The 24,474-nt window shown below is 39.0% G+C and overlaps 2 protein-coding genes across 2 annotated transcripts in view; one reads left to right on the forward strand and one right to left on the reverse strand.

The window, feature by feature from the left end:
• Positions 1-299: 299 nt before the first annotated feature.
• On the reverse strand, positions 300-13,581 carry TSPAN19 (tetraspanin 19). The gene is given in 9 exon segments (XM_075491632.1): positions 300-370; positions 2,365-2,431; positions 2,433-2,462; positions 3,803-3,946; positions 6,396-6,506; positions 8,266-8,340; positions 9,248-9,378; positions 13,348-13,420; positions 13,516-13,581. Coding segments are annotated over 9 exon segments (768 nt in total).
• Positions 13,582-17,364: 3,783 nt separating this feature from the next.
• Positions 17,365-24,474, forward strand: part of LRRIQ1 (leucine rich repeats and IQ motif containing 1) — a 113,886-nt gene continuing 106,776 nt past the window's right edge. The window contains exons 1-7 of the mRNA XM_075491633.1: positions 17,365-17,540; positions 18,107-18,269; positions 19,490-19,601; positions 20,613-20,707; positions 21,681-21,786; positions 21,817-21,819; positions 22,494-22,723. Coding sequence (XP_075347748.1) covers positions 18,141-18,269; positions 19,490-19,601; positions 20,613-20,707; positions 21,681-21,786; positions 21,817-21,819; positions 22,494-22,723 — 675 coding nt within the window. The 5' untranslated portion in view covers positions 17,365-17,540; positions 18,107-18,140. The remainder of the gene's footprint in view (positions 17,541-18,106; positions 18,270-19,489; positions 19,602-20,612; positions 20,708-21,680; positions 21,787-21,816; positions 21,820-22,493; positions 22,724-24,474) is intronic.

Here is a 24,474-nt window from a genome sequence, read left to right on the forward strand (position 1 = left end):
ACTCTGAACAAGTTGTTCTGGAGACTCAGGAAACTAATAGTCAGCTTATCAGGAAGTTTTATTAACCACCTAACCACCTACTAAATGGCATAGTACTTCAGACTTTAACACACATAATTTTGTAGCATACTGCCATATCCATAGCCGTGAACAATAAACAAACATATTAAAGCCCAAAGGTTGATATACTAGTGATTACAATACGTAGAGCCCGATCCAAATTTTAGTGGAAGTAATTTTGTTGACTGTCACAGGCATGGATCAGATAATTCTTGCACTCCAGCAATGCTCAGAAGAGTTCATGATTCATTTGGCCAAATATTATTCTTTCTGATGTTTCTAAATAGCTGACCATTTAGTGTGATCAAAAATTTCACAGTCAGAGAATCACAGAATCGTATAGGTTGGAAAAGACCTTTACGATCATCAAGTCCAACTGTAAACCTAACACTACCAAGTCCACCACTACACCATGTCCCTAAGCACCTCATCCAAACGTCTTTTAAATACCTCCAGGGATGGCGACTCAACCATTTCCCTGGGCAGCCTGTTCCAAGAGAAAGGAAAAAAGGTGAGTTAAAAACAACAAAGAAAGTGTTGATACTCACTCATGACAGAGTCAATCTGACTGTTAACCTGGCTCCTGTGAATGAAAACACAGAAGGGTATAAAGGAGAATCACAGAATCACAGAATCACAGAATCATATAGGTTGGAAAAGACCTTTAAGATCATCGAGTCCAACCATAAACCTAACACTGCCAAAAACCATCACTACACCATGTCTCTAAGTACCTCATCCAAACGTCCTTTAAATACCTCCAGGGATGGCGACTCAACCACTTCCCTGGGCAGTCTGTTCCAATGCTTGATAACCCTCTCGGTGAAGAAAAATTTCCTAATATCCAGTCTAAACCTCCCCTGGCGCAACTTGAGGCCATTTCCTCTTGTCCTATCACTTGTTACCTGGGAGAAGAGACCGACCCCCACCTCTCTACAACCTCCTTTCAGGTAGTTGTAGAGAGCGATGAGGTCTCCCCTCAGCCTCCTTTTCTCCAGGCTAAACAGTCCCAGCTCCCTCAGCCGCTCCTCATAAGACTTCTGCTCCAGACCCTTCACCAGCTTCGTTGCCCTTCTCTGTACGCGCTCCAGTACCTCAATATCCCTCTTGTAGTGGGGGGCCCAAAACTGAACACAGTATTCGAGGTGCGGCCTCACCAGTGCCGAGTACAGGGGCACAATCACTTCCCTAGTCCTGCTGGCCACGCTATTTTTGATACAGGCCAGGATGCCATTGGCCTTCTTGGCCGCCTGGGCACACTGCTGGCTCATATTCAGGCGGCTGTCAACCAACACCCCCAGGTCCTTCTCTGCCAGGCAGCTTTCCAGCCATGAATGATCACATGTACCTGAAGACACAAGCTGAATTCTCTGCTCTGCCACAGGCTTGCTGCGTGACCTCTAGCAAGTCACTTGGGCCTGTATCCACAGAAGTATCTTGAAATTCATTTCAAGTGGCACATAATTCAGTTAAGTGTTTCAGCGCCCGATGAATCTTGATCTTAACCTCTTGAATGGGAATAACAGCATTTTCCCACCTGACAAGACAATGATAGTACATTGAAGATCATGAGACACTCATGTACTGTGCTAGTGAGGATTAGGTGAGTATTAATAAGAAACATTTTCATTACTGAACTGGCCCACTCCATAGCCAGAATGTTTTTACTACATACCTCCTATGGGAAGGTACTACATATGGAAGAGGTAAAATAGGTCATACTACTACTTCTATGAGTAAAAATGAACTAATCTCATTTCCAACCTCATGATTTTAGATATTATCAAAAATCCTCTGCCTGCTTGATGGTACTCAACCTTCAGGGAGTCTGTGGAGTGAACGATCAATTATTGTTGCCATTATTCATATGATTTTGTTTTGATATGGAAAGCTTTATTCCTATTTACCCAATAAAATTTTCTCATAGGTATGTGGGAGGAGCGGTTTCATGATTTTGTATTGTTTTATTTAGCATATTAATCGTTCTGTACAAATAGAGGACAAAAGAGGTCTTTTGCTCCACAGATTTTTACATTCTCTTTAACTGCTTCCTGTCCTTGCAATGCTGTTTCTTTCACAAGTTAGGCCAAACATTTCATTCAACAAACTTTCAACACCAACATCTGTGATGGTGCTTGAATATATGGGAGTTTGTTGGTAAACATTGCTTGATCTTACTTCTAATCAAAATTGATGGAAAGCTTTACAACATTTTGGAGAGTGTACCAAAGTCAAATGGCACTGAATTGATTTTTACACCCAGCAGAATATCAATATTTTGTGATTTTTTGCTTAAAAGTACTCTTACCTGTGTAATTAGCAGGCTGATAGTAATTGCAGTTAACATCAAAACATTGTTTTCAAACCATGTTTCAAACCATATTTAAATATTCGTCACATCCCTAAGCAAGTACAGATGAACAGATTTCAAGAAAAATAATTTCAACTTTTGAATTCATATTGCATCTTTATAAGAACATACTTCTAAAATATAGAGAATAGGACTTTCTGCATGTTATGATGGGTTTTGATATTTTCTTGCCAGAAACCAAATACATCAGTAATATGTACTGCGGAGAGTTAGCTATAACATTTTAAAAATTATCTGAACTAAACAGATTGTTCTTAAGTAAATCTGATATTTTTGTATGGAAATGTTCCAGAGCTTGTGACTTAATCAAAAGGGAATTTGCTTTTGTGTGAGTATAACTAAGAGACTACCTTGCAAGTAAATGCTTGAAGAAATATTTTCAAGTTTTCACTGATTCTCATACATTATGCATCCTGAAAGGGATGTGCATATTTTCCAGATTACAGCCTATTCTTATTATGTTGCTTTTTAAAAGAGATTATAAATTATTACATAGCTTAAAATAGCTATAAAGATAATAAAACATAGAAATAAATGCTTTCTATATTTTGACGTTATCTTTTAATAATGACAAGGGTTTGTAGAAACAGGGAACAATTCCAAACCAATGTGTGAAGGAAGACAATACCAGATGCTATTAGACAGCATCCTTTCTATTATTTACTGTCCTGCATTGTCAAGAAACAACCTTTGCCCATTGAATATTTGTTCTCACTGGATGGTCCTATTAGCACTGGAGGGTTTATAGAAGAGCATAATACGTATCACTTGGCTCCAGTTTTCTATTATCAGGTGATGATATCTGATGGTCCTATGCAAACTGGTCCCTTGATATTAAGACATGTAAATGCTAACATGAACTGGTCTCAGGAAACACATCTCTTATATCAACACCTTGCTCATTCCTCTTATCCTGTAAAGTATTGAAGATGCTATAGAAACAGATAATATAATCAGGTGGAGACATTGGTGACCTTCTGTAAGTAATGAATAGTAATTACTAGTGGAAAATGTACCGTACACTTTTTATATACTGTCACTCTCCATTGTCATAATTGATTTGCACAGCATGGATTTTTGAATGCCAAGATGCTTACTACTTCTTAAACCAGTACTAAATGTCCCTGTGATATTGATCTGTGATATTCACCACTCTTGTTTTCTTGAAATATCCTTAATTTAGAACTGCCTACATGACTGACACCTAAGGAGTAAAAGGTCACTTCAGAGTGACCAAAGACAAAACAATGATTATTAATACTTTGGCATTTGTAAGCCAAGTCTTGGTGGAAAACACATTTTGTATATTTTTTCCAAAGACCGTTTAGTAGCAAAAGTCACATACTTCAAGACATGTTTTTTATTTCTTACCATACTGTATGTTGAATCCCTTGGGACATCACAAAAACATTTCTTCAGACTAGACTTTATGCATGAACATGGGATCTGACTACTATTTTATTTATTTTCATTAGTTTCCCACTGTGTGACATTGTATCTTCCACAGCATTCCATCTAGAATAGAAATCCTGTAACTTGTAACTCCAACACCTATAAAGACTGTCACACAGAGGAATTTCCACCCCAACCAGTGCTAGCTATTGGATTTAGTTGATTAAATTACCTAGATAGTGTAGAGAGAGGTTTCTGCAGGGGATGTTTCACCCTTGTGTATGTATAATTTCCCATGATATGCACCAGATAGTACAAGTTTAAGAAGGATATGATAATCAAATATACTTTTGATAGGAACTTTCTTTTAGACTCTAAATTATTCTAGAACACATGTAAATAGAAAAAAAAATTACAAACCCAAATTAAAGCAAAACATTTTGACTATGCCCCTTAACCTTCCAAAGTAAATTCAGTGTAGAAAGTATGTGTAAGCAGTAAGCTATATTAAGGACGTGCTCACTGTGAAGCAGAAGAAAAAGAAGAAAGAAAACTATACATTATTGGAAACAACATAATGAATGTTGTTTCATAATGAATGCAGTAAATGGGGACAGATTTTATAAAACATATTTTAATAAATAAAATTAAAAACACAGACAATGTTTTAGTCTGATCTAGGAACTTAAATAAGGACCAGATTTTGAAAACTTTTTAGTTATTCCTTTCTCACTTCTAATGTTGTATTTGCAAAAATTCTCCACTCTTAGCAAGAGGAGATCTTTAGAAAGTCTCCCTATTCCAACTTGTCTTTTAGCAGCAATTGACCTCTTGTGAACACATAGCTCAAACTCAAAGCACGAAGCAAATACTCTGCCCTGTTCAAATAGATTGTCAGCTAGCTCTTCCCAATAATCTACTTCAATACCAGTAACACAAAACCAAACAAGCTATCAAACAGCTTGGAGAACAGAATTCTTGTCATGTAGGAAATTCAAGCAGTTTTTCATTCTGAATCAGGATGAAACTTCAGAAATGGTTAGTTTTGTTGTGGGTTTTTTTTGTGGGATGAAAAGTCTGCCATATTTTGGCTTACGGATGCTAAACAAAAGCATCTCGTTTTGGTGTTTTGAAGAGTCTATCCAAAATATATAGCTTCTAAATTTTGAAAAATTAGGTAATTTAGCCAAAACTGTCCTTTCTCTGTAAAAACATTAAATTTCAACAACCCTATAAGTTCAGTTAAAAAAATCACCAGCTTTAAGCAGTACATTAAATTTTGCCATGAATATATAAAAATCTGTTCTTCTCTAATACTGTTCATGATCTTAGGCTTTCTGTCTTTCTCATGGCAGATGCCGATGATATTGTAAAAAGCTGGAAGCATATAACACAAGTCTTGGGGATGGCAGTTTTCATTCAAAAGTGTGATTACAGCTCACCTTGGCAGATTTAATATCATTTTATCTGGCTTAGGTACCAACAGCAAAATATCCACAGGACTTTGAGATATGCCACAATTTAAACATGCCCACCAGAGTAGGTCATGGGTAGGTAGCTTTGCTGAAACCTGTGCTCCCACAACAGTTCAATGAAACTAAGCTCAAGTATACCAGCACATAAGTCTAACCACACCATTGACATAATGAGGTCACCATTAATCACTACAGAAATCATGAATGCAAAGAGAGAAGACTGGATTTTCAAAGAACAGATTTTAAATATACATTACAAATGCATTTGTAATCTTGAGTCTAGACATACATGTTTTGTGAGTTATCTGGAATCATAAATTATCTTCAATGTTTGTCAAGAACTATAGAACTCACCTCTGCAAGAAGTCATACTAAGGGACTCACAGCTGGTCTACACAAGCATATTAAACTATATTAAACTGTTAAGCTGTAGTGTTTGTAATTAAAAGCTCATGATGCAGAATTAATTTGAAGGGCCACTGGTCAAAAACATTGCTAACAACTTCCAAAATAATTGATCCTAAACAAATGCTTTAAAGGACTTTTCCGAAAAAGGAAACAAATTACATGCTGTCAGGCCACAAAAATTATTATGATTAATAATTAAGTATGTGTGCTGAAAGTATTGATTTGCAAGCTCATTTGAGGCTTTAATTTATTATTTCTGAGAGAGTCTCAGTGCAATACCTATTCAGATGCTCTCACAGCAGGACCTCTGCTTTGACCTCAGAGCACCTCTGCTTGTCCATGGTTCAGGTCAGTCTTGAGACCTAGGCAGACCAAGTGTTTTATGGTATCTAGCACTGTTGAAGACATTAGGAAACCCACCAGTTTGTTTCAGCTGCAGCAAACTTCAGTGACCAGAACTGTCTGCTCCTACATACATTGACAAGTCCTTTAAAAGCCTAATCTCATCCATAATAATCCATATAATAGCAAGGAATCTGCCCACCCACATCAGATATTAGCAGCGGATCTTGAAAAATTAATCCTTTACTAAAGGAGTTGTTTTTTTAAACTAAATTCTGATTGGTATAAACATTTTTTGGTTGATGCACTATTTTTGGTGGTGATATTTTGTGGGGTTTTTTTCTTACATTGTGCTGCACAGCATTCAGAATGTTCCACACGGCCTCCTGCTCAGCCAGACTTTCATTCCTGTATTCAGAAATAACTTCATCGATTCTGTCGTTCCATTGATTGTGGACCTGTTCATAAATATTTATAGCATTTGGTATACGCATATTGATAAGTGTGGATGGATAGTACAATCCTTGATCTTTTATTGATATTCAGGTTTCTTCAAGGGTTACTTGCAAGCAGCAGCATTCTAATCAATTTGCCAAATATGATCTAAGACATGTCATAGCCATTGCACTAATGGGAAAGTTGAAAGCAAAAGCAAAAGTTGAAAGAAAGTTGAAAGCGTAAGTGAAGTGACCCAAATCACACACATAGCAGCACAGGCACACGCAAGGTGATTAACCCAAATGGAAACAGAAGAGCCAGGAAACATAGCTTAGATGCACCTGATATGTCATGAAATACTAAATCCTACCTCTCATACTCTTTTTAATAAGCACAGCACCATATAATAATAAGCACAAAATTCATTCTACACCTAACGTGATACAAACTTCTGTGAGCACCATACAATCTGGCCAGGACATGTATTGCTTTGGGCTAGGGAAGTGAGCAGCTCACGTTGGCCCATGTGTCGCAGGGAATACATGCAGAGGAGAACTCCTAGGCCACTGAAAGGTTTCATTACAAAACAAGAAAAAAATGAGGCTTCTCCAACTCATTCCCCTTGCTACAGCCATCCTAAAAACAAAATTCAAAAGCTTGCACAGTGAATGATGATGTTACCATCATTTATTATACTTCAGCAACACTTAATTAAGGTTCAAATCAAGTGCAATTACAGTTCATATAAAATAGATTTAACTGCAATCTTTAAACCAATTTTCCTAGCACAAATAGCTGACTCCAGAATGCATAATTCCTGACAGTTCAAATCTTTCAATATGTAAAACCATCATATAAAACAGGGAGGACTCCATCATTATAAATTAACATTTAATAAGAAATCTTGATGATACAGATTCACTTTGATGGAGTAAAACTAATTTATTTGTGGGGTACCTTGCCTGAACAGCAGCAGGATTTGGAGAACTGTATGAACCTTATGAGACCAGTGTCATAGGAGGTTTTCTCAAACCATAGATTTTGGAATTATGGAATAGGGAGGCGGCCAGACCAGTATGGATTCATTACAGATTACCTTCCATATAATACTGTGAGGAGTGCTCAAGCTATTGGAGTTGCTATATGTAGAAAAATAAATGACTGAATAAAGTTTCAAAGCAGTACAGTTACTAGCGACAACAGCTATGTTGGAATTTATTGTTGCCTCCTGTTATTAAAAGCAAAGATACATATTCTTTATATTAGATCTCTACTCGGACCTAAAATACAGGCTCAAACAATAAAATTAGTAATTCATTAGCATACTTTGCATGCAATGATACCAATGACTCCTATTATCAATTGCACAGCAGACTACTGTTATCACCTGCTAGCAGAAAAGGTTAGCATCTAATGCTTTCTCCTACCTCTGCTGATGCCCAGGAAAGAGGGACTTTCTGGGTCATCCCTCGAAAAGGAATAAAGCTGTCCCTTACACTGTTGATTCCACATGCCTGAACAGGAAGAGTATGTTTTGTTGCAGAGGAGAAACTGGAAATACATTTCCATGCACTCTCCTTTACAACTATTGAACCATGCTGAATTCCTCAAATCAAGTTTTCCACATCTTCTGCTGTGCCTGGTCAACATGTAGAATACTCAAGTTCACACCAATAGTGATACAGCATACAGTGAGAACTGACTACTAGAATTTTTTTTAATTAATTGCAAGAAACTATATTGAAATTATCAGCAGTCTCACATAATTTATTTACATACCTCTTCTTTCTTCACAAATATGAGCACCGATATTGCCATCTGAGTAACAAACACCAGGATCTGAAAACTCATATACTGGAAAAAAAACCCAAATTATGTATAAACATAACATTGAACAAGTGAGCAATGCAATAAAAAATTCCAGAAGCTCATGTATAATCCTTCATGACCATTATTTAGAGTCATTCCAACAAAAATAAGAAATAATTTTTCCTGGAAACCCTCAGAAAGTGACATCACAGTCTAAGAGGCAGGCTTCAGGACAAAGCACAACTCACTGCTGTGCCAGTTGATATTTGTAGTGCTTAACAAATGAATCGGTAGAACAGTTCTCTGCTTCAGCCCTCACATAGTCTAAACCAGATTGCTCAAAAAGGGTGACAATAAACAAAAGACAAAGGAAAAAATGTAATCAAAGTGATCATAAGAATGTATAGTTACAGTGTAACTTTTCAGAAATCAAAGTGTTCTTTCCTTAAAAAGCAGGAACAGTATATAAATATGGAGTATCCAGGTAGGTCTACATAGGTAACAGCTTTTTACTCATACTCTCTGTTTTGATAATGTAGCCATACTGTAGCTACTTTGTGCCTTCAACCTGCAATATTTTGTGGCAAGCTTGTCTTTATTTCTTCAGCACATACTAAGCATGTGAGCACATACTGAGAGATAGTTACTCTGCATAATTTCAATATAAAATTAATTTTAAAACCTCTAAGTTAATAAATACAGTAGTTAAAATCTTTTCTGCATCAAACTGCAAGTGTTTTGTCATTGAAAACATTCATGCAGTGATATGGAAGGATCTTCAGTTTTGTTCAGATTTCATTTGAGCCAGGACTTTATCTAAAAATATCTTTCTATCAGCAGATTTGTTAACCACTGTATGTGGAAATCACAACACCAAGACAGGATCACAGTTTTCATGCACACAAAACTCCTTTTCATTTTACGAGAAAGTTGGAATCTGATTTACACTTGCTGTAACTAGTAGACATTTCCTTTCCTTAACACTTCCAAGGAATCCCACGGCTGATGTAAAAGTAATAACAGAGCCAATTCCAAGTAACATACAAGAAATATATGCCACTAGCTGGTTCTCACCTGAAGAAACTGTAACACAGTACATTCATAGTGTCACTTCTCTTTTTTTGAGACTTCCACTTACAAAACTTATTCCAGAAAAACAATTAAACCTTTGAAATGCCATTACTGAAAGGATGGAAATAGTGGAATGATAAAAGGGTATTATTATTACTTATGCTATCTACAGTCACAGACAGAAAAGATATGTTTGCATAAATTCAAAGGATGGTAACAACATACGAGATATAAACAGAACATAATGTGAACTGAACAATGTGAACCACTCACAATAAAATCAGAGAACAATTACAAGTTTACAGAATTTTTGTTTGCCAAAAATTAGTATTATAGAATCATAGAATCATAGAATCATTAAGGTTGGAAAAGACCTCTAAGATCATCTAGTCCAACCGTCAACCCAACAACCTCCAAGCCTACTAAACCATGTCCCCAAGTGCCATGTCTACACGTTTCTTGAACTCCTCCAGGGATGGTGACTCCACCACCTCTCTGGGCAGCCTGTTCCAATGCTGGACCACCCTTTCAGTAAATAAATTTTTCCTAATATCCAATCTAAACCTCTCCTGACGCAACTTGCGGCCATTTCGTCTTGTTCTATCACTTGTTACTTGGAAGAGACTGACCCCCACCTCACTACAACCTCCTTTCAGGTAGTTGTAGAGAGCGACAAGGTCTCCCCTCAGCCTCCGCTTCTCCAGACTAAACAACCCCAGTTCCCTCAGCCGCTCCTCATAAGACTTCTGCTCCAGACCCTTCACCAGCTTCGTTGCCCTTCTCTGGACACGCTCCAGCAACTCAATGTCGTAGTGAGGGGCCCAAAACTGAACACAGTAGCCGAGGTGCGGCCTCACCAGTGCCGAGTACGGGGGCACGATCACTTCCCTAGTCCTGCTGGCCACACTGTTCCTGATACAAGCCAGGATGCCATTGGCTTTCTTGGCCACCTGGGCACACTGCCGACTCATATTCAGCCAGCTGTTGACCAACAATCTGAGGTCCTTTTCTGCCGGGCAGCTTTCCAGCCACTCTTCCTCAAGCCTGTAGCATTGCATGGGGTTGTCGTGACCCAAGTGCAGGACCTGGCACTTAGCCTTGTTGAATCTCATACAATGGACCCGAGCCCATCGATCCAGCCTGTCCAGGTCCCTCTGCAGAGCCTTCCTACCGTCAAGCAGATCAACACTCCCACCCAATTTGGTGTCATCTGCAAACTTACTGAGGGCACACTCAATCCCCTCATCCAGATCATTGATAAAGATATTAAACAAGGCTGGCCCCAAAACTGAGCCCTGGGGAACACCGCTTGTGACCGGCTGCCAACAGGATTTAACTCCATTCACCACAACTCTCTGGGCTCGGCCATCCAGACAGTTTTTTAACCAGCAAAGAGTACACCCACCTAAGCCATAAGCTGCCAGCTTCTCTAGGAGAATGCTGTGGGAGACAGTGTCAAAGGCTTTACTAAAGTCCAGGTAGATAACATCTACAGCCTGTCCCTCATCCACTAGGTGGGTCACCTCATCATAGAAGGAGATCAGGTTGGTCAAGCAGGACCTGCCTTTCATGAACCCATGCTGGCTGGGCCTGATCCCCTGGTTGGCCTGCACATGCCTGTTGAGCGCACTCAAGGTGAACCGCTCCATAATTTTCCCTGGTACCGAGGTCAGGCTGGAAGGCCTGTAGTTCTCCGCATCCTCCTTCCAGCCCTTCCTGTAGGTGGGCGTCACATTGGCAAGCCTCCAGTCATCTGGGACCTCCCCTGTTAACCAGGACTGCTGATAAATGATGGGGAGTGGCTTGGCAAGCTCCTCTGCCAGCTCCCTCAGTACTCTTGGGTGGATCCCATCCAGCCCCATAGACTTGTGAGTGTCCAGGTGGTGTAGCAGGTCATTAACTGCTTCCTCCTGGATCATGGGGGGTTTATTCTGCTCTCCGTCCCTCTCTTCCAGCTCAGGGGGCTGAATACCCTGGGGATAACTGGTCTGACTATTAAAGACTGAGGCAAAGAAGGCATTAAGTACCTCAGCCTTTTCCTCATCCTTGGTGGCAATGTTCCCCCCCCGCATCCAATAAAGGAGGGAGATTCTCCTTGCCTCTTTTTTTGTTGTTAATGTATTTGTAAAAACATTTTTCATTATCTCTTACAACAGTGGCCAGATTGACTTCTAGCTGGGCTTTTGCCTTTCTAATTTTCTCTCTGCATGACTTGACGAGATCCCTGTACTCTTCTTGAGTTGCCTGCCCCTTCTTCTAAAAGTGGTAAACTTTCCTTTTTTTCCTGAGTCCCAGCAAAAGCTCCCTGTTCAGCCAGGCTGGTCGTCTTCCCCACCGGTTTGTCTTACAGCACATGGGGACAGCCTGCTCCTGCGCCTTTAAGACTTCCTTCTTGAAGAATGCCAAGCCTGGATCCCTTTGCCCTTCAGGACTGTCTCCCAAGGGACTCTCTCAACCAGTGTCCTGAACAGGCCAAAGTCTGCCCTCCGGAAGTCCATGGTAGTGGTTTTGCTCACCCCCCTCCTTAGTTCGCCACGAATCAAGAACTCTATCATATCATGGTCGCTAAGCCCAAGACGGCCTCCAACCACCACACCTCCCACCAGTCCTTCTCTGTTTGTAAACAGCAGGTCAAGCGAGGCACCTCCCCTGGTAGGCTCACTTACCAGCTGTGTCAGGAAGTTATCTTCCACACATTCCAGGAACCTCCTAGGCTGTTTCCTCTCTGCTGTGTTGTATTTCCAGCAGATGTCTGGTAAGTTGAAGTCCCCCACGAGAACAAGGGCTAGCGATTGTGAGACTTCTCCAGCTGCTTATAGAATGCTTCATCTGCCTCTTCATCCTGGTTGGGTGGTCTATAACAGACACCCAGCAGGATATCTGCCTTGTTGGCCTTCCCCCTCATCCTTACCCATAAGCACTCGACCTTATCATCATAATCGCTGAGTTCTACACAATCAAAACACTCCCTAACATACAGAGCCACCCCACTGCCTCTCCTTCCTTGCCTATCCGTTCTGAAGAGTTTATAGCCATCCATTGCAGCACTCCAGTCATGAGAGTCATCCCACCACTTTTCTGTGATGGCGACTGTCACAGCTACCCTGCTGCACAATGGCTTCCAGCTCCTCCTGTTTGTTGCCCATGCTGCGTGCATTGGTGTAGACGCACTTGCGCTGGGCTATCAATTTCACTCCCAACATTGGCATGCCACCCTTAGGCTCCTCTCTAGTAGCACATGTATAAATCCTATGTGGACATAGATATAGTTCTCATTAAATCCAGACTCAGATTCAATGCTATCCTCCCTCTTTGTGACTGGCCACTTTCCCCTTTCCACTTTAACCATTTTTTCATAGATATGGAAAGTAGTAGGATTTTCCATTACTTCCATTTCAACTGTTTCATCCCAGAATTACTGTAATGGATGACTCCCATCCCACCAGTTGGGAACTGATGCTTCTTGGTGCAGCCAAGGCAGACAACTCTTTAAGAGCACAGATGTTGTTATGTGACCCCAAACTTACTTCTCTGTGAAACAATTTGATAGACACTCTGGGAAAAAGGAATATCTATATGGTAGAGACCCAAGCTCCAACTTGTGTTCATTCCACCCAAATATCCACCTAAAGGATCTATAATCTTGTCAAATGCAGGCTAAATGCAGTCTGGTAAATTATATAAAGAAAAGATCAACAGAGCTGTTTTATATTTCAGTGATTCATCTATAAGCTGTACACCAAGAGAAATAAATAAATTATATAAATGATAATCATATATAAATTGTAGATATACTGATATATATTTTCCCCTATTTTGATAATCATACTGTCTAATGATGGAAAATGTACACAACAGAAAAAAATAACCTATGCATTTCAATCCAATACTGCCACCTTGTGAAAAAAAAATTCTATAGCTGCTTCTGTTGATTTATCTTGAGATCATTTGAAACAAAAGAAAAATTAAATTTATACTCACATAACACACTGAATAAATTGTTTCTGTCAAAGAAAAGCCACAGGCCAAATGTCAAAATCATAAGACCCAGAGCCTGGAAAAAAAAGGAGGACTATTGTTTTAATTCAAAACATTTTAAAAAAATTAATTTGAAGCTGCTAAATAAGAAAAAGAAAACAGAATTTTTACCAAGAAAATTCCATTGAAGACATTTAAGTAGTACTTCTGTATTAGTATTTTATCTCTTATTTTCATTCTTCGGTTTCCAGTTTTGAATCACAGCTGAAAACATAATCATATATTCAGTTCAATATGAAACAGATAAAACTAAGCTTATCAATTACAATGGGATTTATTTTCTTCAAATAATGTTTTATAAATTTAAACAGTCACCTGATACATTGAACATAAAATAGTGGCAACAGCAGAAGCATCAAGATGGTGTCTGGTCTTAATTGCCTCTAACATTATATTCTACACATGTATTTCTTTTTTTAGCTTTTTTTTCTTAACTACTAAAGACATTTGGAGGCAGCATGTATGTAGGAAGATTTATATTGCAGAGACGGCAAGAGTTACATAGCCTGGCATACACTTGTCTTTATATTCTTCAATACACTTATTTTACTAATTATTAAGGATATCAGCTGAAATGAAGAGGGAGAACCACAGTAAAGATATAAGCCCTCCTTTGTCTACACAACCTGATTCAATTTTTGTTGAAAATAGCAGATAGCGTAATGATTTCAGTGGGATCCAGTACACAGTTCTAGCAAAGCCATGAGAGCTGTCAAATGGTGCTACCAACTGTCTTGTACTAAACTCTGGAATACACTTTACACTTTTGAATCTCCCAGTCAGCCCCACTTACTTTTTTCCTCCATTTTGTCTTGTGGAATGTAATAAGATGTGAAAAGTTGAAATCCTTTCAAATGAAACTAAATTAAGAGATGCACTTCATTGCTCATCAATAGCAAGTGGACACTCAGTCAATGGAAGGGCAAGCAGAGACCCTGCCCATAGCGACTGCCCTTGAAATACACACAAAGTGTGCGTTAGAACCCGAGTACCAACTGTATCGCCCTTGCAAATGCTTGCAAACCTCAACAGAACTGCAGTGAAGTCACGTGGGCATTCACATCTTGAGTGCAGTTTAGCATATTTCAGCAGGAAAGACACCTAGCACTGTAAACTCTCTGATGAAAGACTTATTTTTTATATATTATTATTATTACTATCATTATTGGACACCACATCTTATGGGCCTATCGAGATTTTTGCACAGAGTGAAACTCATACATTTGTCCTCCACCCCATGTTCCCTTTCACCTGTTTTGCCTCTTCTGTAAACATACTCTAGCTTTGGTCTGCCTGGCTTTGTGGTACAAGCTGAAAGGAGCCCAAGAGCAGTGCCAGAAGACAGTTTCTGCAATGGCAGCTGACTGCAGTTGTGCTACACTTCTCACATGTAAAGCAGGCAGGCACGCAAACATACACAGACGCGTGAACATAACCAGCACAGCCATACTCTTCAGAAAGTATTTTCTAATGCAAAGGGACTTGTTTGAAAGGAATTGTTCTTGTCTTCTGTCAGAATTACTACAGATTGATTACAATAAGAAGTTATGTCTTCTGTTATTTGTAAAACAGAAAAAAAATTACAAAGATGAAGCTTCTGTGGTCAAAAAATATCTTGTGTGAACAACTTATTTTACATAGAAAACATATGTTACATATGTATCAAATTTGTTGATTAGAAGAAAAGATTCAGCAAACACAAGCTTTGCCTGCCCTGTCAAGATCCTCATCGCCTGGATTATAAAATTTCTGTTGCTGAATCGCAGAATGAAGAAAGCTGTAAGCTTCTCAAACTAGCTCCGCAGTGGATTTGGGTCAGTAATGCACCATGTAAACTTATGGACTGTATTAGATAACTGGTTTTGCACTTTCCATGAAGAAGATCCACTACTTTTAAGAGTAATTAAACTTCATCAGAATTTTCAAAACCAGAATGTATTAAAACATTGGTGGGATTCATTGTTCTAGTAAAAATCCCTGAATGGTTACATATTTCACTTGAAAACTGGCACCTGCAATAGTTCTGTTGTAATAGCTACGCAGTTTCAATGCTTTTTTTGGAGCCATTTTAATAATAATAATAATAATAATAATAATAATTATTATTATTATTATTATTATTATTATTCAGTTTATCTTAATTTATCTTAAAAATAGAAATATTATCTTTGTAAAATGATGTACATTTGTACAACTGTACAACTGTACAATGATGTACAGTTACTTCACAAGAAAATTCTTACCAGCTCTGAATACGTCCATCCTACCTTAAAGAGCACAGTCTCATAATGGTACGTTTCTTCCTGAAGTGCAACTTAACCACATCCTTACAACAGAGAAGTTTTCTTCTGTTTATCAGCCCTGACTTCCTGGTTTCAGGCACCAGGCCTATAGAAACATCTTTTTTATTGGCAAAGTTGTTTGCTAAATGCATGACACGGTGCCCGTGGTCTTCAGTCACCGTGATCGCAGCGTAACTCGCATCACAAGACAAGTATCAAGTGCACGTTCAACTCAGTGCTTGAAGACTTCACCACATTGAAAAGTTCACTGGTTACATGATTCTGAAAAGTACGAGACACCGCAGGGTGGATTTCAAATGGATGAGTTTCCATTGTTTTAAGATTTAAATGTCTTATCCATAACACCAGTGACAAAATGGTAAATGGTTGCCCTTGAATCCAGTGTTTTGTGGCTAACATCCATAAGTCTTTCAGAAAGGTACTCAGTTTATTTTAAAGATGGTAGGAGATGGGAAAAAACCCTACTATCCTTGGCAGATCCTTCCCATTGCTCACAAAAGCGCTCGTTTTCTATGTAAAACCTGTCTTTACCTTTCAGTTCTTATTTTTCTATTACACCTGTCTTTGCACCTTGGAATTCCTAATCAGACTTTAGGGACAGATGCATTCCCTATAAATACCGTCACACACTAAAATTATATTGTCTGCACCATCCCTGCCCCGTATCACTTTTGCTAGACTGAACTGTGTGGAGTCTTTAATTCTCCGACTGGACGTTTTCTCCAGCTCTCAAATCATTCGTATGTGCCTTTCTCCGATCTTTTTTTCTTGAACTAGTGTTTTTTGTTGCCCGCCGGCAGCGCAGGCAGCAGGGCCTGCTGCCCTGCCGGTCCCCCTGCACGCCTCCGGCCCGGCCAGGCCAACCAGCCCGGGGCCCAGCCTCCCCGCGGCAGGCCCCCGCCACCGCCCCCGGACGCCAGCGGACCGCCGGCCTTTCCGAGCCACGACGGGGCCCCACCGTGTGAAGGCAGGAGGGCTGTCTGGCGGGTTTTCATCTGTCATGCCTCTGGGGTTCTCTCGGCAGACAGGAAGCAACACCACGGCATTTTAATCCGCCTTTACAATACTTTCTCGTTAGTCTGCTTTTAATTTTTTTCTTCGAATAACGGCTGAACCAAACTTATTCTGAAAACTAAATTTCAGTCAGTACTTTAAAAAACAATCAAACAAAGAAAAACAAAACAAAAAAAAAACCACGAAGAAAAGTGCTGCGAGGTGTTTCGTCCCACGCTGACGATCGCAGCGCAGCGGCCTCCCGAGGGGCGCCGCCACCGGGTGCGAAACGCCAACTCCTCCCGAAGTTTGGATCCTCCCGCTTGCCTTCCGAGCCGCTGCTTCCCGTTGCCGTGGTGACGCTCCCGGCTTAACAGCGCGGTGGCGGGGCTCTTGCCGTCCCTGCGGAGGGCCTGACCGGCGGCGGTTGGGGGCTGCGGAATTTCAGGGTGAAGAGGCGGTCGGTCTCCGGAGGTGGCCAGGAAGGCGCGGGCTCCGGTAGGAGCTCGGCTGAACGAGAAGTGAGTAACTACACGGAGTAGATCGCGGAGACCGGAGGGCTGTGGGTGCCCTGTGGGAAGGACTACAGCTTCCAGCATGCAAACGGGCGGCCCGGCGGTCCTTCCGGGAAATAGCAGTGGGCGGGCAGCCTCCCCACCGCGATGCCTTCTGGGAGCTGTAGTTTCTTTTGGCGAGGAACCGCTTCGCGCCTTCTCGGCAGCGATGCGCTCAGCGTGTTGCTTCCCCTGCTCCAGGAGCCGGCGAGGGACGAGGAACTGCTCGCTGCCTCTGACGGAGCGGGTCTGGGCTGCCTTCTGTGTCCCCTAATTGGGGCTAGGGGTGAGGAGAGGGGTGCGGGTTGTGGAGGGAGGGGGGGACGGCAAGGGACCCCTTCCCCTCCTGCCTGGATCCATCTACAAGTCTTGTTATTTCCGCGGGTTAGGCCATTTCTCACTGCTTTCTCTGTATCATTACAACTTTATCGAGTGCCTTCTGGATTCTTAGTTTTATTTTGTAATTGTTATTATGTAGTTATTGTTTAAAACTTTTTTTTTCTTTTTTCTGCAGCTATTAGGGCTAGAAAAAAAACCCATGAAGCTTAGGTTGGAGCACTGATATTGTCCACAAGGAGTAGAGAGCAGGCAGAGGTTTTTAATATTAAAGTTTGGTAACACTTGCAAAATTTAGAGGGGTAGACTGTGCTGCATGGATTCTCATCACAAACTAACGTTTTTCTTAGGTTTTGCTTGTTGGTATGGGGTGAGGTGTTCAGATGAAACTTCTGCTGTTCCTTTTCATGTATTAAGCCAACTGTTCAATAAACATATCTGAATAAAGTTGTGTTAAATGAGCACCCCTTTATTTTGGTTCATTCAGTGCTGAAATTTAATATTTTCTTTGTGTAGCTTTGAAAGCAGATAAGACACTGTGGAAGGTAGAATGTCAGAAGATATTGAAAGAATTGAAAAAGAAATAGAAATTGAATTAAGCAGAATCAGTGTTTCTTCTGTTGAAGCAGATGATCCTGACACAGAGGTCTCAGACGAAGCTTTGAGTGACAGTGAGACAGTAAGTATTCAATGGGCTAAAACTGCTTCTGTTTCTGCTTGCAAGTGGTACGGGCAGTGGAAAGCCTATCTGATGAATGAACTTTTTCCTGACATACCTAACCTGAGGATTTCTTCTGAAAAGTAGTCTCAGTAGTATTGCTTCATGAAAAATGTAACCTCCAATGGTGACAAGACAATAAAAGATGAATACCAGCATGCTGCTTAAATGAGAAAATCAGACTCATAGATAATGATTTGTTTTAGAATCCTCTGAAGCTAGAAGATTTTATTTAATGAGGTAGATTAAATCTGGATGAATAAACCAATAATTCTTCATTTACATCTGTATTTACATCTTACAAGAGACTGTCTTATGTTTGAAGACTTCCTGATACTAATTTCCAATAAATTGGTGCTTCAAGTCCTCTTTTTTGGATGGCGTCTTGTTTTGGGGAAAGATTTTCCTCTGAAATCCAATCAGTTATTTGGGTCCTTTTCAGTTATTTTAATCTTTCAGACTTGTTGCAAAAGGATTGGTCTGTAGGATATTAAGGTAGATGATATTGGTCATATGTGACCATAAATCATGTTTGAGATTACATAAAGACACGCGAAGGCATCAGTGATAATTATTTATGCACTCACATGCTGAATGCCAGCAATGTTTACCACAATTTACACATCTGAGAGAAGGCACTGCATTTTCCCAAATGCTTGCAGTCAAAGACAGTCTTTTGAATAGGAAGTATATATGTAGGAAAGAAAGTTGAAGCATCTAATTTACATGCACACTTTAAACTTTAGTGAATTTAAAATTAATTCATTTTTTAAAGAGTCTGAACATTTTTAAGAAAAAGATCCAGTGCATCATAGGTATTTGTTAATTTTTGTCTTAACCTTTTTCTTAATTTCTCGGTCCAACACAATTATAGAGATAATGTTAATTGAAACATGTTTCTGAAGATAGTGGAAGATAAGTTCCTAAAATGTGTTCCAATCACAATTTAATTAGAATGTAATTAAAAATGAGAATTATTAATTGTTCAGTGGGTGATAAGACAATCGGAAGAGTGTTGGAATTGGGAACCATCTTGGTAGAAATTGCTACTAAATCTCCATCAGTGCTTTATAGGTGAAGCCAAAATGAGTCTTTATTCTTGCATGTCAAGTATTTACCTCTGGTCGTGGCTGTGAGATGAAAATGTAGAATTTATGGCAAACATCATGTTGTTTTTCTAGATTTCGGATGACTTGCCAGAATCAGTTCTCTCCTATTTAAACTTTATAAAGAGCAGAAATCAAGATGCTGAAAAGCTTATACTGCAAGACTTAGAAGATGAAGAAACTACAAGTAAGCAGGGATCACAGTTAAAATTTTTATGCACCTTGTATTGCCAGTGGAAGTTAGACTAACAATCATCAGTAAAACAATGCAAACTTTTAAGTAGAGCAAGCAGTGAAACCTGTTGCATCAGCTTCTGATTGCATGCTGAAAATCTCTAGGAATAAAACCATGCAATGCTGTCTTCTATGATTAACATCTGAGTATGAACTGAATTTTTCTAAAAATTCATCTGATGCTAAACCATAGATCAAGGCAAGTTGAAAGGATCATTCTCTGAAACGGGACCTGGACCAGACTTGTCATGAGAATCTAAAATGAAGTCACTAGGAGCTGAAGTTAAGAGTTCAGATACAATTGAACCCCATAGGATATGTTTAAAGTCTGTCTTTAGAGATATCCAAGCTAGCATTAAATGAAATGACCTTGTAATTGGGAACAATATTGCTGTGTCAGCTGTGTGACTGAAGCCAAAGCTCATAGTTTATATGCCAGAGAGCTGGCATTGCCTGTTTCATTCCAGTTTTTCACATCATCTTGGGTTTCACACTCATTTAGTGTAACACTCTTTGTGAACAAAAGTTCAATATTGTCTATATGTTTTGATATTTGAGGAAGGTTTCTATTTATCCCTTTTTTGTAATGGACACATTCTTTTTCATTATTTTTGTAGTTCTTTGTCAGTTTTTGACCTATCTGATACAAGTTCTACAGTATTTTTCTACACAGAAAATATTCTGCTGTTTTCTATGCTGTGGAATTCTCTTTCGTATTTGCTATCACCGGACTCTTACAGTATCACTGTGTGTGTTCCAGTTACACATATTTGCTGCTTTTGATATAGATACATGACTCCCATATACATATTCGAGTAAAATTGGGGGGGGGCTAGGAGTTTTAAAAGAAAAAAAATGCTTTATTATAGTTTAAAGAAATGTCATAGCTAAGCAGTTTAGAACAGAACCGAGTACTGGGGATTTTCTGTCTGTGTACTAAATGACATACTTATTTATTCTTTAGGTAACATTTATGGAGTAGTTTCTTGCCATGCTTCAGATTACTTGGCAGAATTGGCTTCTGAATATAATGAAGATCCAGAACAATTTAAAAAAAGGGTATTCTCTATTTAAACAATATTTATAGAGAATGAAATTCTCTTAAGTAATGTAGATGACTTACACTTGCTTTGTTGGCCTCCTAAGGAGACCTATAGATGTGTTCAGTTTTGTTTCTGTCAGACTATCCATAAGGTATTAAGATGAGTTTGTGTATGCTGTTCTTTTGAACTGGGACATCAGCTGTAATACACCATGTCTATAAGTTTTAAAATTTGGAATAAATTCTGTGTATCAATAGTTGAGATGCTGAGCACAAAAATCAACAAAATTAAACAAAACTGAATAATTGTTTATTGTTAATTATTTGCAGAATATTATCTCAATAGTATGATAACACTTTTAAACTTCTCTAATCTTATTCTTTTTATGGTCATCAGGGGGATGTGCTACTATTAATCTTGCTCCTAATATATTCCATTGTTTTATAGAAAATGTAAACCTAATAATGTCTGTAACTTTCAAAGACAAATCAAGAGTTATGAACCTGGGTTCTTTTATATTTTCATAGGATTTGACTGAATAAGTTGCTGAAATTCTTAGAAAAACATAAACCTGTATTTAATTTAATCACTTTTAATTTGTTCCCTGGCTTTTATTAGTGAGCACTTTTGCAAACATGATTTTTTGTTCTCAGAAGACCATTGTTTAGAACAGCACAATTACTTTGTGACTTACTTTGTGAGCTGCTTACAAATATTAATATATGCCCCAAGCATGTGATGAACAGATGATAAATGAGCAGGAATAGATTACTTCTTGCCAGTAAAGAACAATGAAAGAAATATAGCAATCTTCATGCCCATAGCATTATTTTCAAATAATGTAGCATTATTTTCAAACTCAGTAGTAAGTTTTGTATTATTGCACTTGTCATATGATGAAAAGCTTATCCTTGTTCTGGAAGATTTTTATAATGTTCTGCTTTTAATTTTGTTTCTTGTTTCTTAATGACAATATTAAACTATATTAGGTACTATCTGAAATTGAAAATGAAGACTTGCAGAGTGCTACAACACCTAGTTATAATAGTCAGTCCACCAGTGATGCAGTAGTCACTGATGACCATTTTTTTACAGGTAAGCAAATGCATTAGTTGTTTGGTTGAGTTGGTCTTTAGCATCATGTCACTATTTCCTGCTTTTCTGTTTTCACGAGTATCATAACGTTCTTTGTAAAGAATTACATGTTACAATATGCAATAGATTTTGATACTTCATGAATTGGACATGAGCAAATGCCTTTGCTTTTCTCTCGTTTCAGGATCACAAAATTATCCTAGTCTTTAATGTCTTGATAGAAATTTGTTTCAAAAAATACTACCCAAAAATGGTTTAAATAATTATGAATACAAATGGAAGCCAGATTGGAGGCACTAAGCAGGTTGTGCTTTGGCCACAACTTCTTTTATTTTTTTATAGTCACATTGGCTAGGAATGTTTCCCTTCACCGTGGCCTTTGCATGTTTTGAGGTGGAGTGCATCAGTTATAAAACCCCTGCTGGTAGCCACAGAAGACATTAATCCTGAAGCCAAAGTGTAATCCTGAAATATACATTGGTAGAATAAACATGACTGTAGCAGAATCAGTAAGTGTGCATCATGATAATAAGACATCTCTGATAGAAAAGGCTCGCGTTGTAGTTCTCATTTGCCTGGGGTTATACATTGCTGGCTGTATCGGCACAGAATTCTTTTCTTGTCAGTACTTTAAGACTGTTTAATGTCGCGCAATGCTTATTACAAAATTAAATAAAAGGTTTACTTGGTTGATTACAAATTCATAGCTGATGTTGAAATGAGCATAAGCCTTACTCATCGTGAAGTAGAGGAAAAGTGTAGACAAGAATTTGAGCAGTGGGAGAAAAGACAAAAGGAGCTTGAAGATGAGAAGAGGAAAAAGTGGAAAGCTGAGATGGAAGCACAGGAAAAACAGAATGAAGAGGAACACGCAAGAAGGGTGCAGCGTCTGGAGGAATTTGAGGCTGAAAGAATAAAGTTAGAGCTTCTTCATAAGGTAATTAATGATATTGAAGCCAACCTGTTGCCATCTAGACTATCTGAATTCAAGATCTAATGTGAAAAAGAGAGTACTATCCCAAACTGTATGACTGTCCTAAACTCTGTCTACTTGTGATACCGAAGTGAGATGTAAGACATATTTAAGTACGATCCATTGGGTTTTATGTGTTTACTGCTTTGATCAACAGTGAATGAATTTGCTATGCTAAATGTTAAATTACTCTTTAGGCTTTGCCCTTACTAAGTTTTTATATTATGACACCAGCCAAAGTACGAGAAATAAGAGTTGTGCTAAACTACTCACAAATGAAAAATGGTCATTGTGCCTATTAAGGCACATGCATATTAGGTCATTATGCCTATTAGACTTTAGACCTCCCACCCCAATTTTACAGTTAGATGAAAAATCACAGGTGAAGTAACCTGAATGAAAATCATTCCATTCAGAAATACTGGTGCTGTGCTTCATCCGGGTAAAAGTTACAATACTCCTTTTTCTTGTCTGTATCTGGGAGACTGTCAGGCTTAATCTACTGAGTTCTGCCACAGCAGAACATGACTCCTTGTGTTGACTGGTTGCATTCTCAGAGTGTCTAGTGGTGTTTTGCTATAGTGCATAGTGCATACTGAAGGATAAAATTTGATAACTCTCCTCAAAGGAGCATAAGAATGTGAAAAAATGTAACCCTCACATTATACTTGTGGGGCCATAATATTTTATTATTTAGCCTAAATATTTCTGTTTTGGGAGGCACATTAACACTACATATTCAGTTAACTAATTTGTAACTTTCTGAAGAGGTGAGCATCTTGGTCCCAGCAAGGTAATTCAAGTCACCAAAATTAAGGAAGGGCATAGTAAGTGAAAAAACCTTTGATCTCTGAAGGCCAGTTCAGTGTCTGAGGTAGCTCCCTTTTCAACAGGCCACAAAATTGATTAGGCTTCCTCTGCTCTTTGATGTCATAAATCATTTTTGGATGTAGAATGGCTTTCTTTCTCTAGAAAAGGTGGGGCATGTTCCCATTTGGACGCTTTGGTAGTGCTGTTGCTAGCACAGTCTTCGTGGAGGTGAGAGATGGAAACTGATTTCCCCCATTACAGAAGGATCTAGACTTCTAGTCTCCTGTTGTCTGAACAGCATGCTTCTGAGCATGCATGAGAAGCAGTGCTTAGGCACCTGGGAGACTTTGTCCAAGTTGGAAGTGCTAGTTTGTTTATACTGGTTCCTTCATATACCGCCGTGTATTTAATTTGCTGATACTGATTTATCTTGGTTCCACCAGGAGTTAGGTGGTTCTGGATCAGCCCCTGGTTTTTAGGTACTTACTGTCTGCTAATTTTCAGTTGGATATAATTCCAGATCATTTGGATTTTTTTTTTCTGATTGAGAATATGTTGGGGGAGGGGAGTAATGCTGTTTATTTGCAAGTAGTGAGAAAATAGACTTGAACTTTCATTTTCTGCTGAGAAACAATTTCAGTGAAAAAAAATTCTTTACCTTTATTGAACAAAATTCCTGTTTGAAAGATTATATGATTATCAGTAACATACCGGTGCAATTAAAGGGGGACTGTCCATGCTGCTTTCAGAGCTTTTGTTTCTGTTATGTTGCTATTATCTACCTGTAGTTTGAATGTTGGTTTCATAAGTGTAGTTTTCATCTTCAATAGTAGTACAGAATTTGGAGAGGAAGGTGGCAGTTGTTTGGGTCAGTACGGAGATGTTGACTCTCTGAAGGTATGCAT

Source organism: Mycteria americana, chromosome 1 (assembly GCF_035582795.1).
Source record: "Mycteria americana isolate JAX WOST 10 ecotype Jacksonville Zoo and Gardens chromosome 1, USCA_MyAme_1.0, whole genome shotgun sequence".
Classification (NCBI taxonomy): domain Eukaryota; kingdom Metazoa; phylum Chordata; class Aves; order Ciconiiformes; family Ciconiidae; genus Mycteria; species Mycteria americana.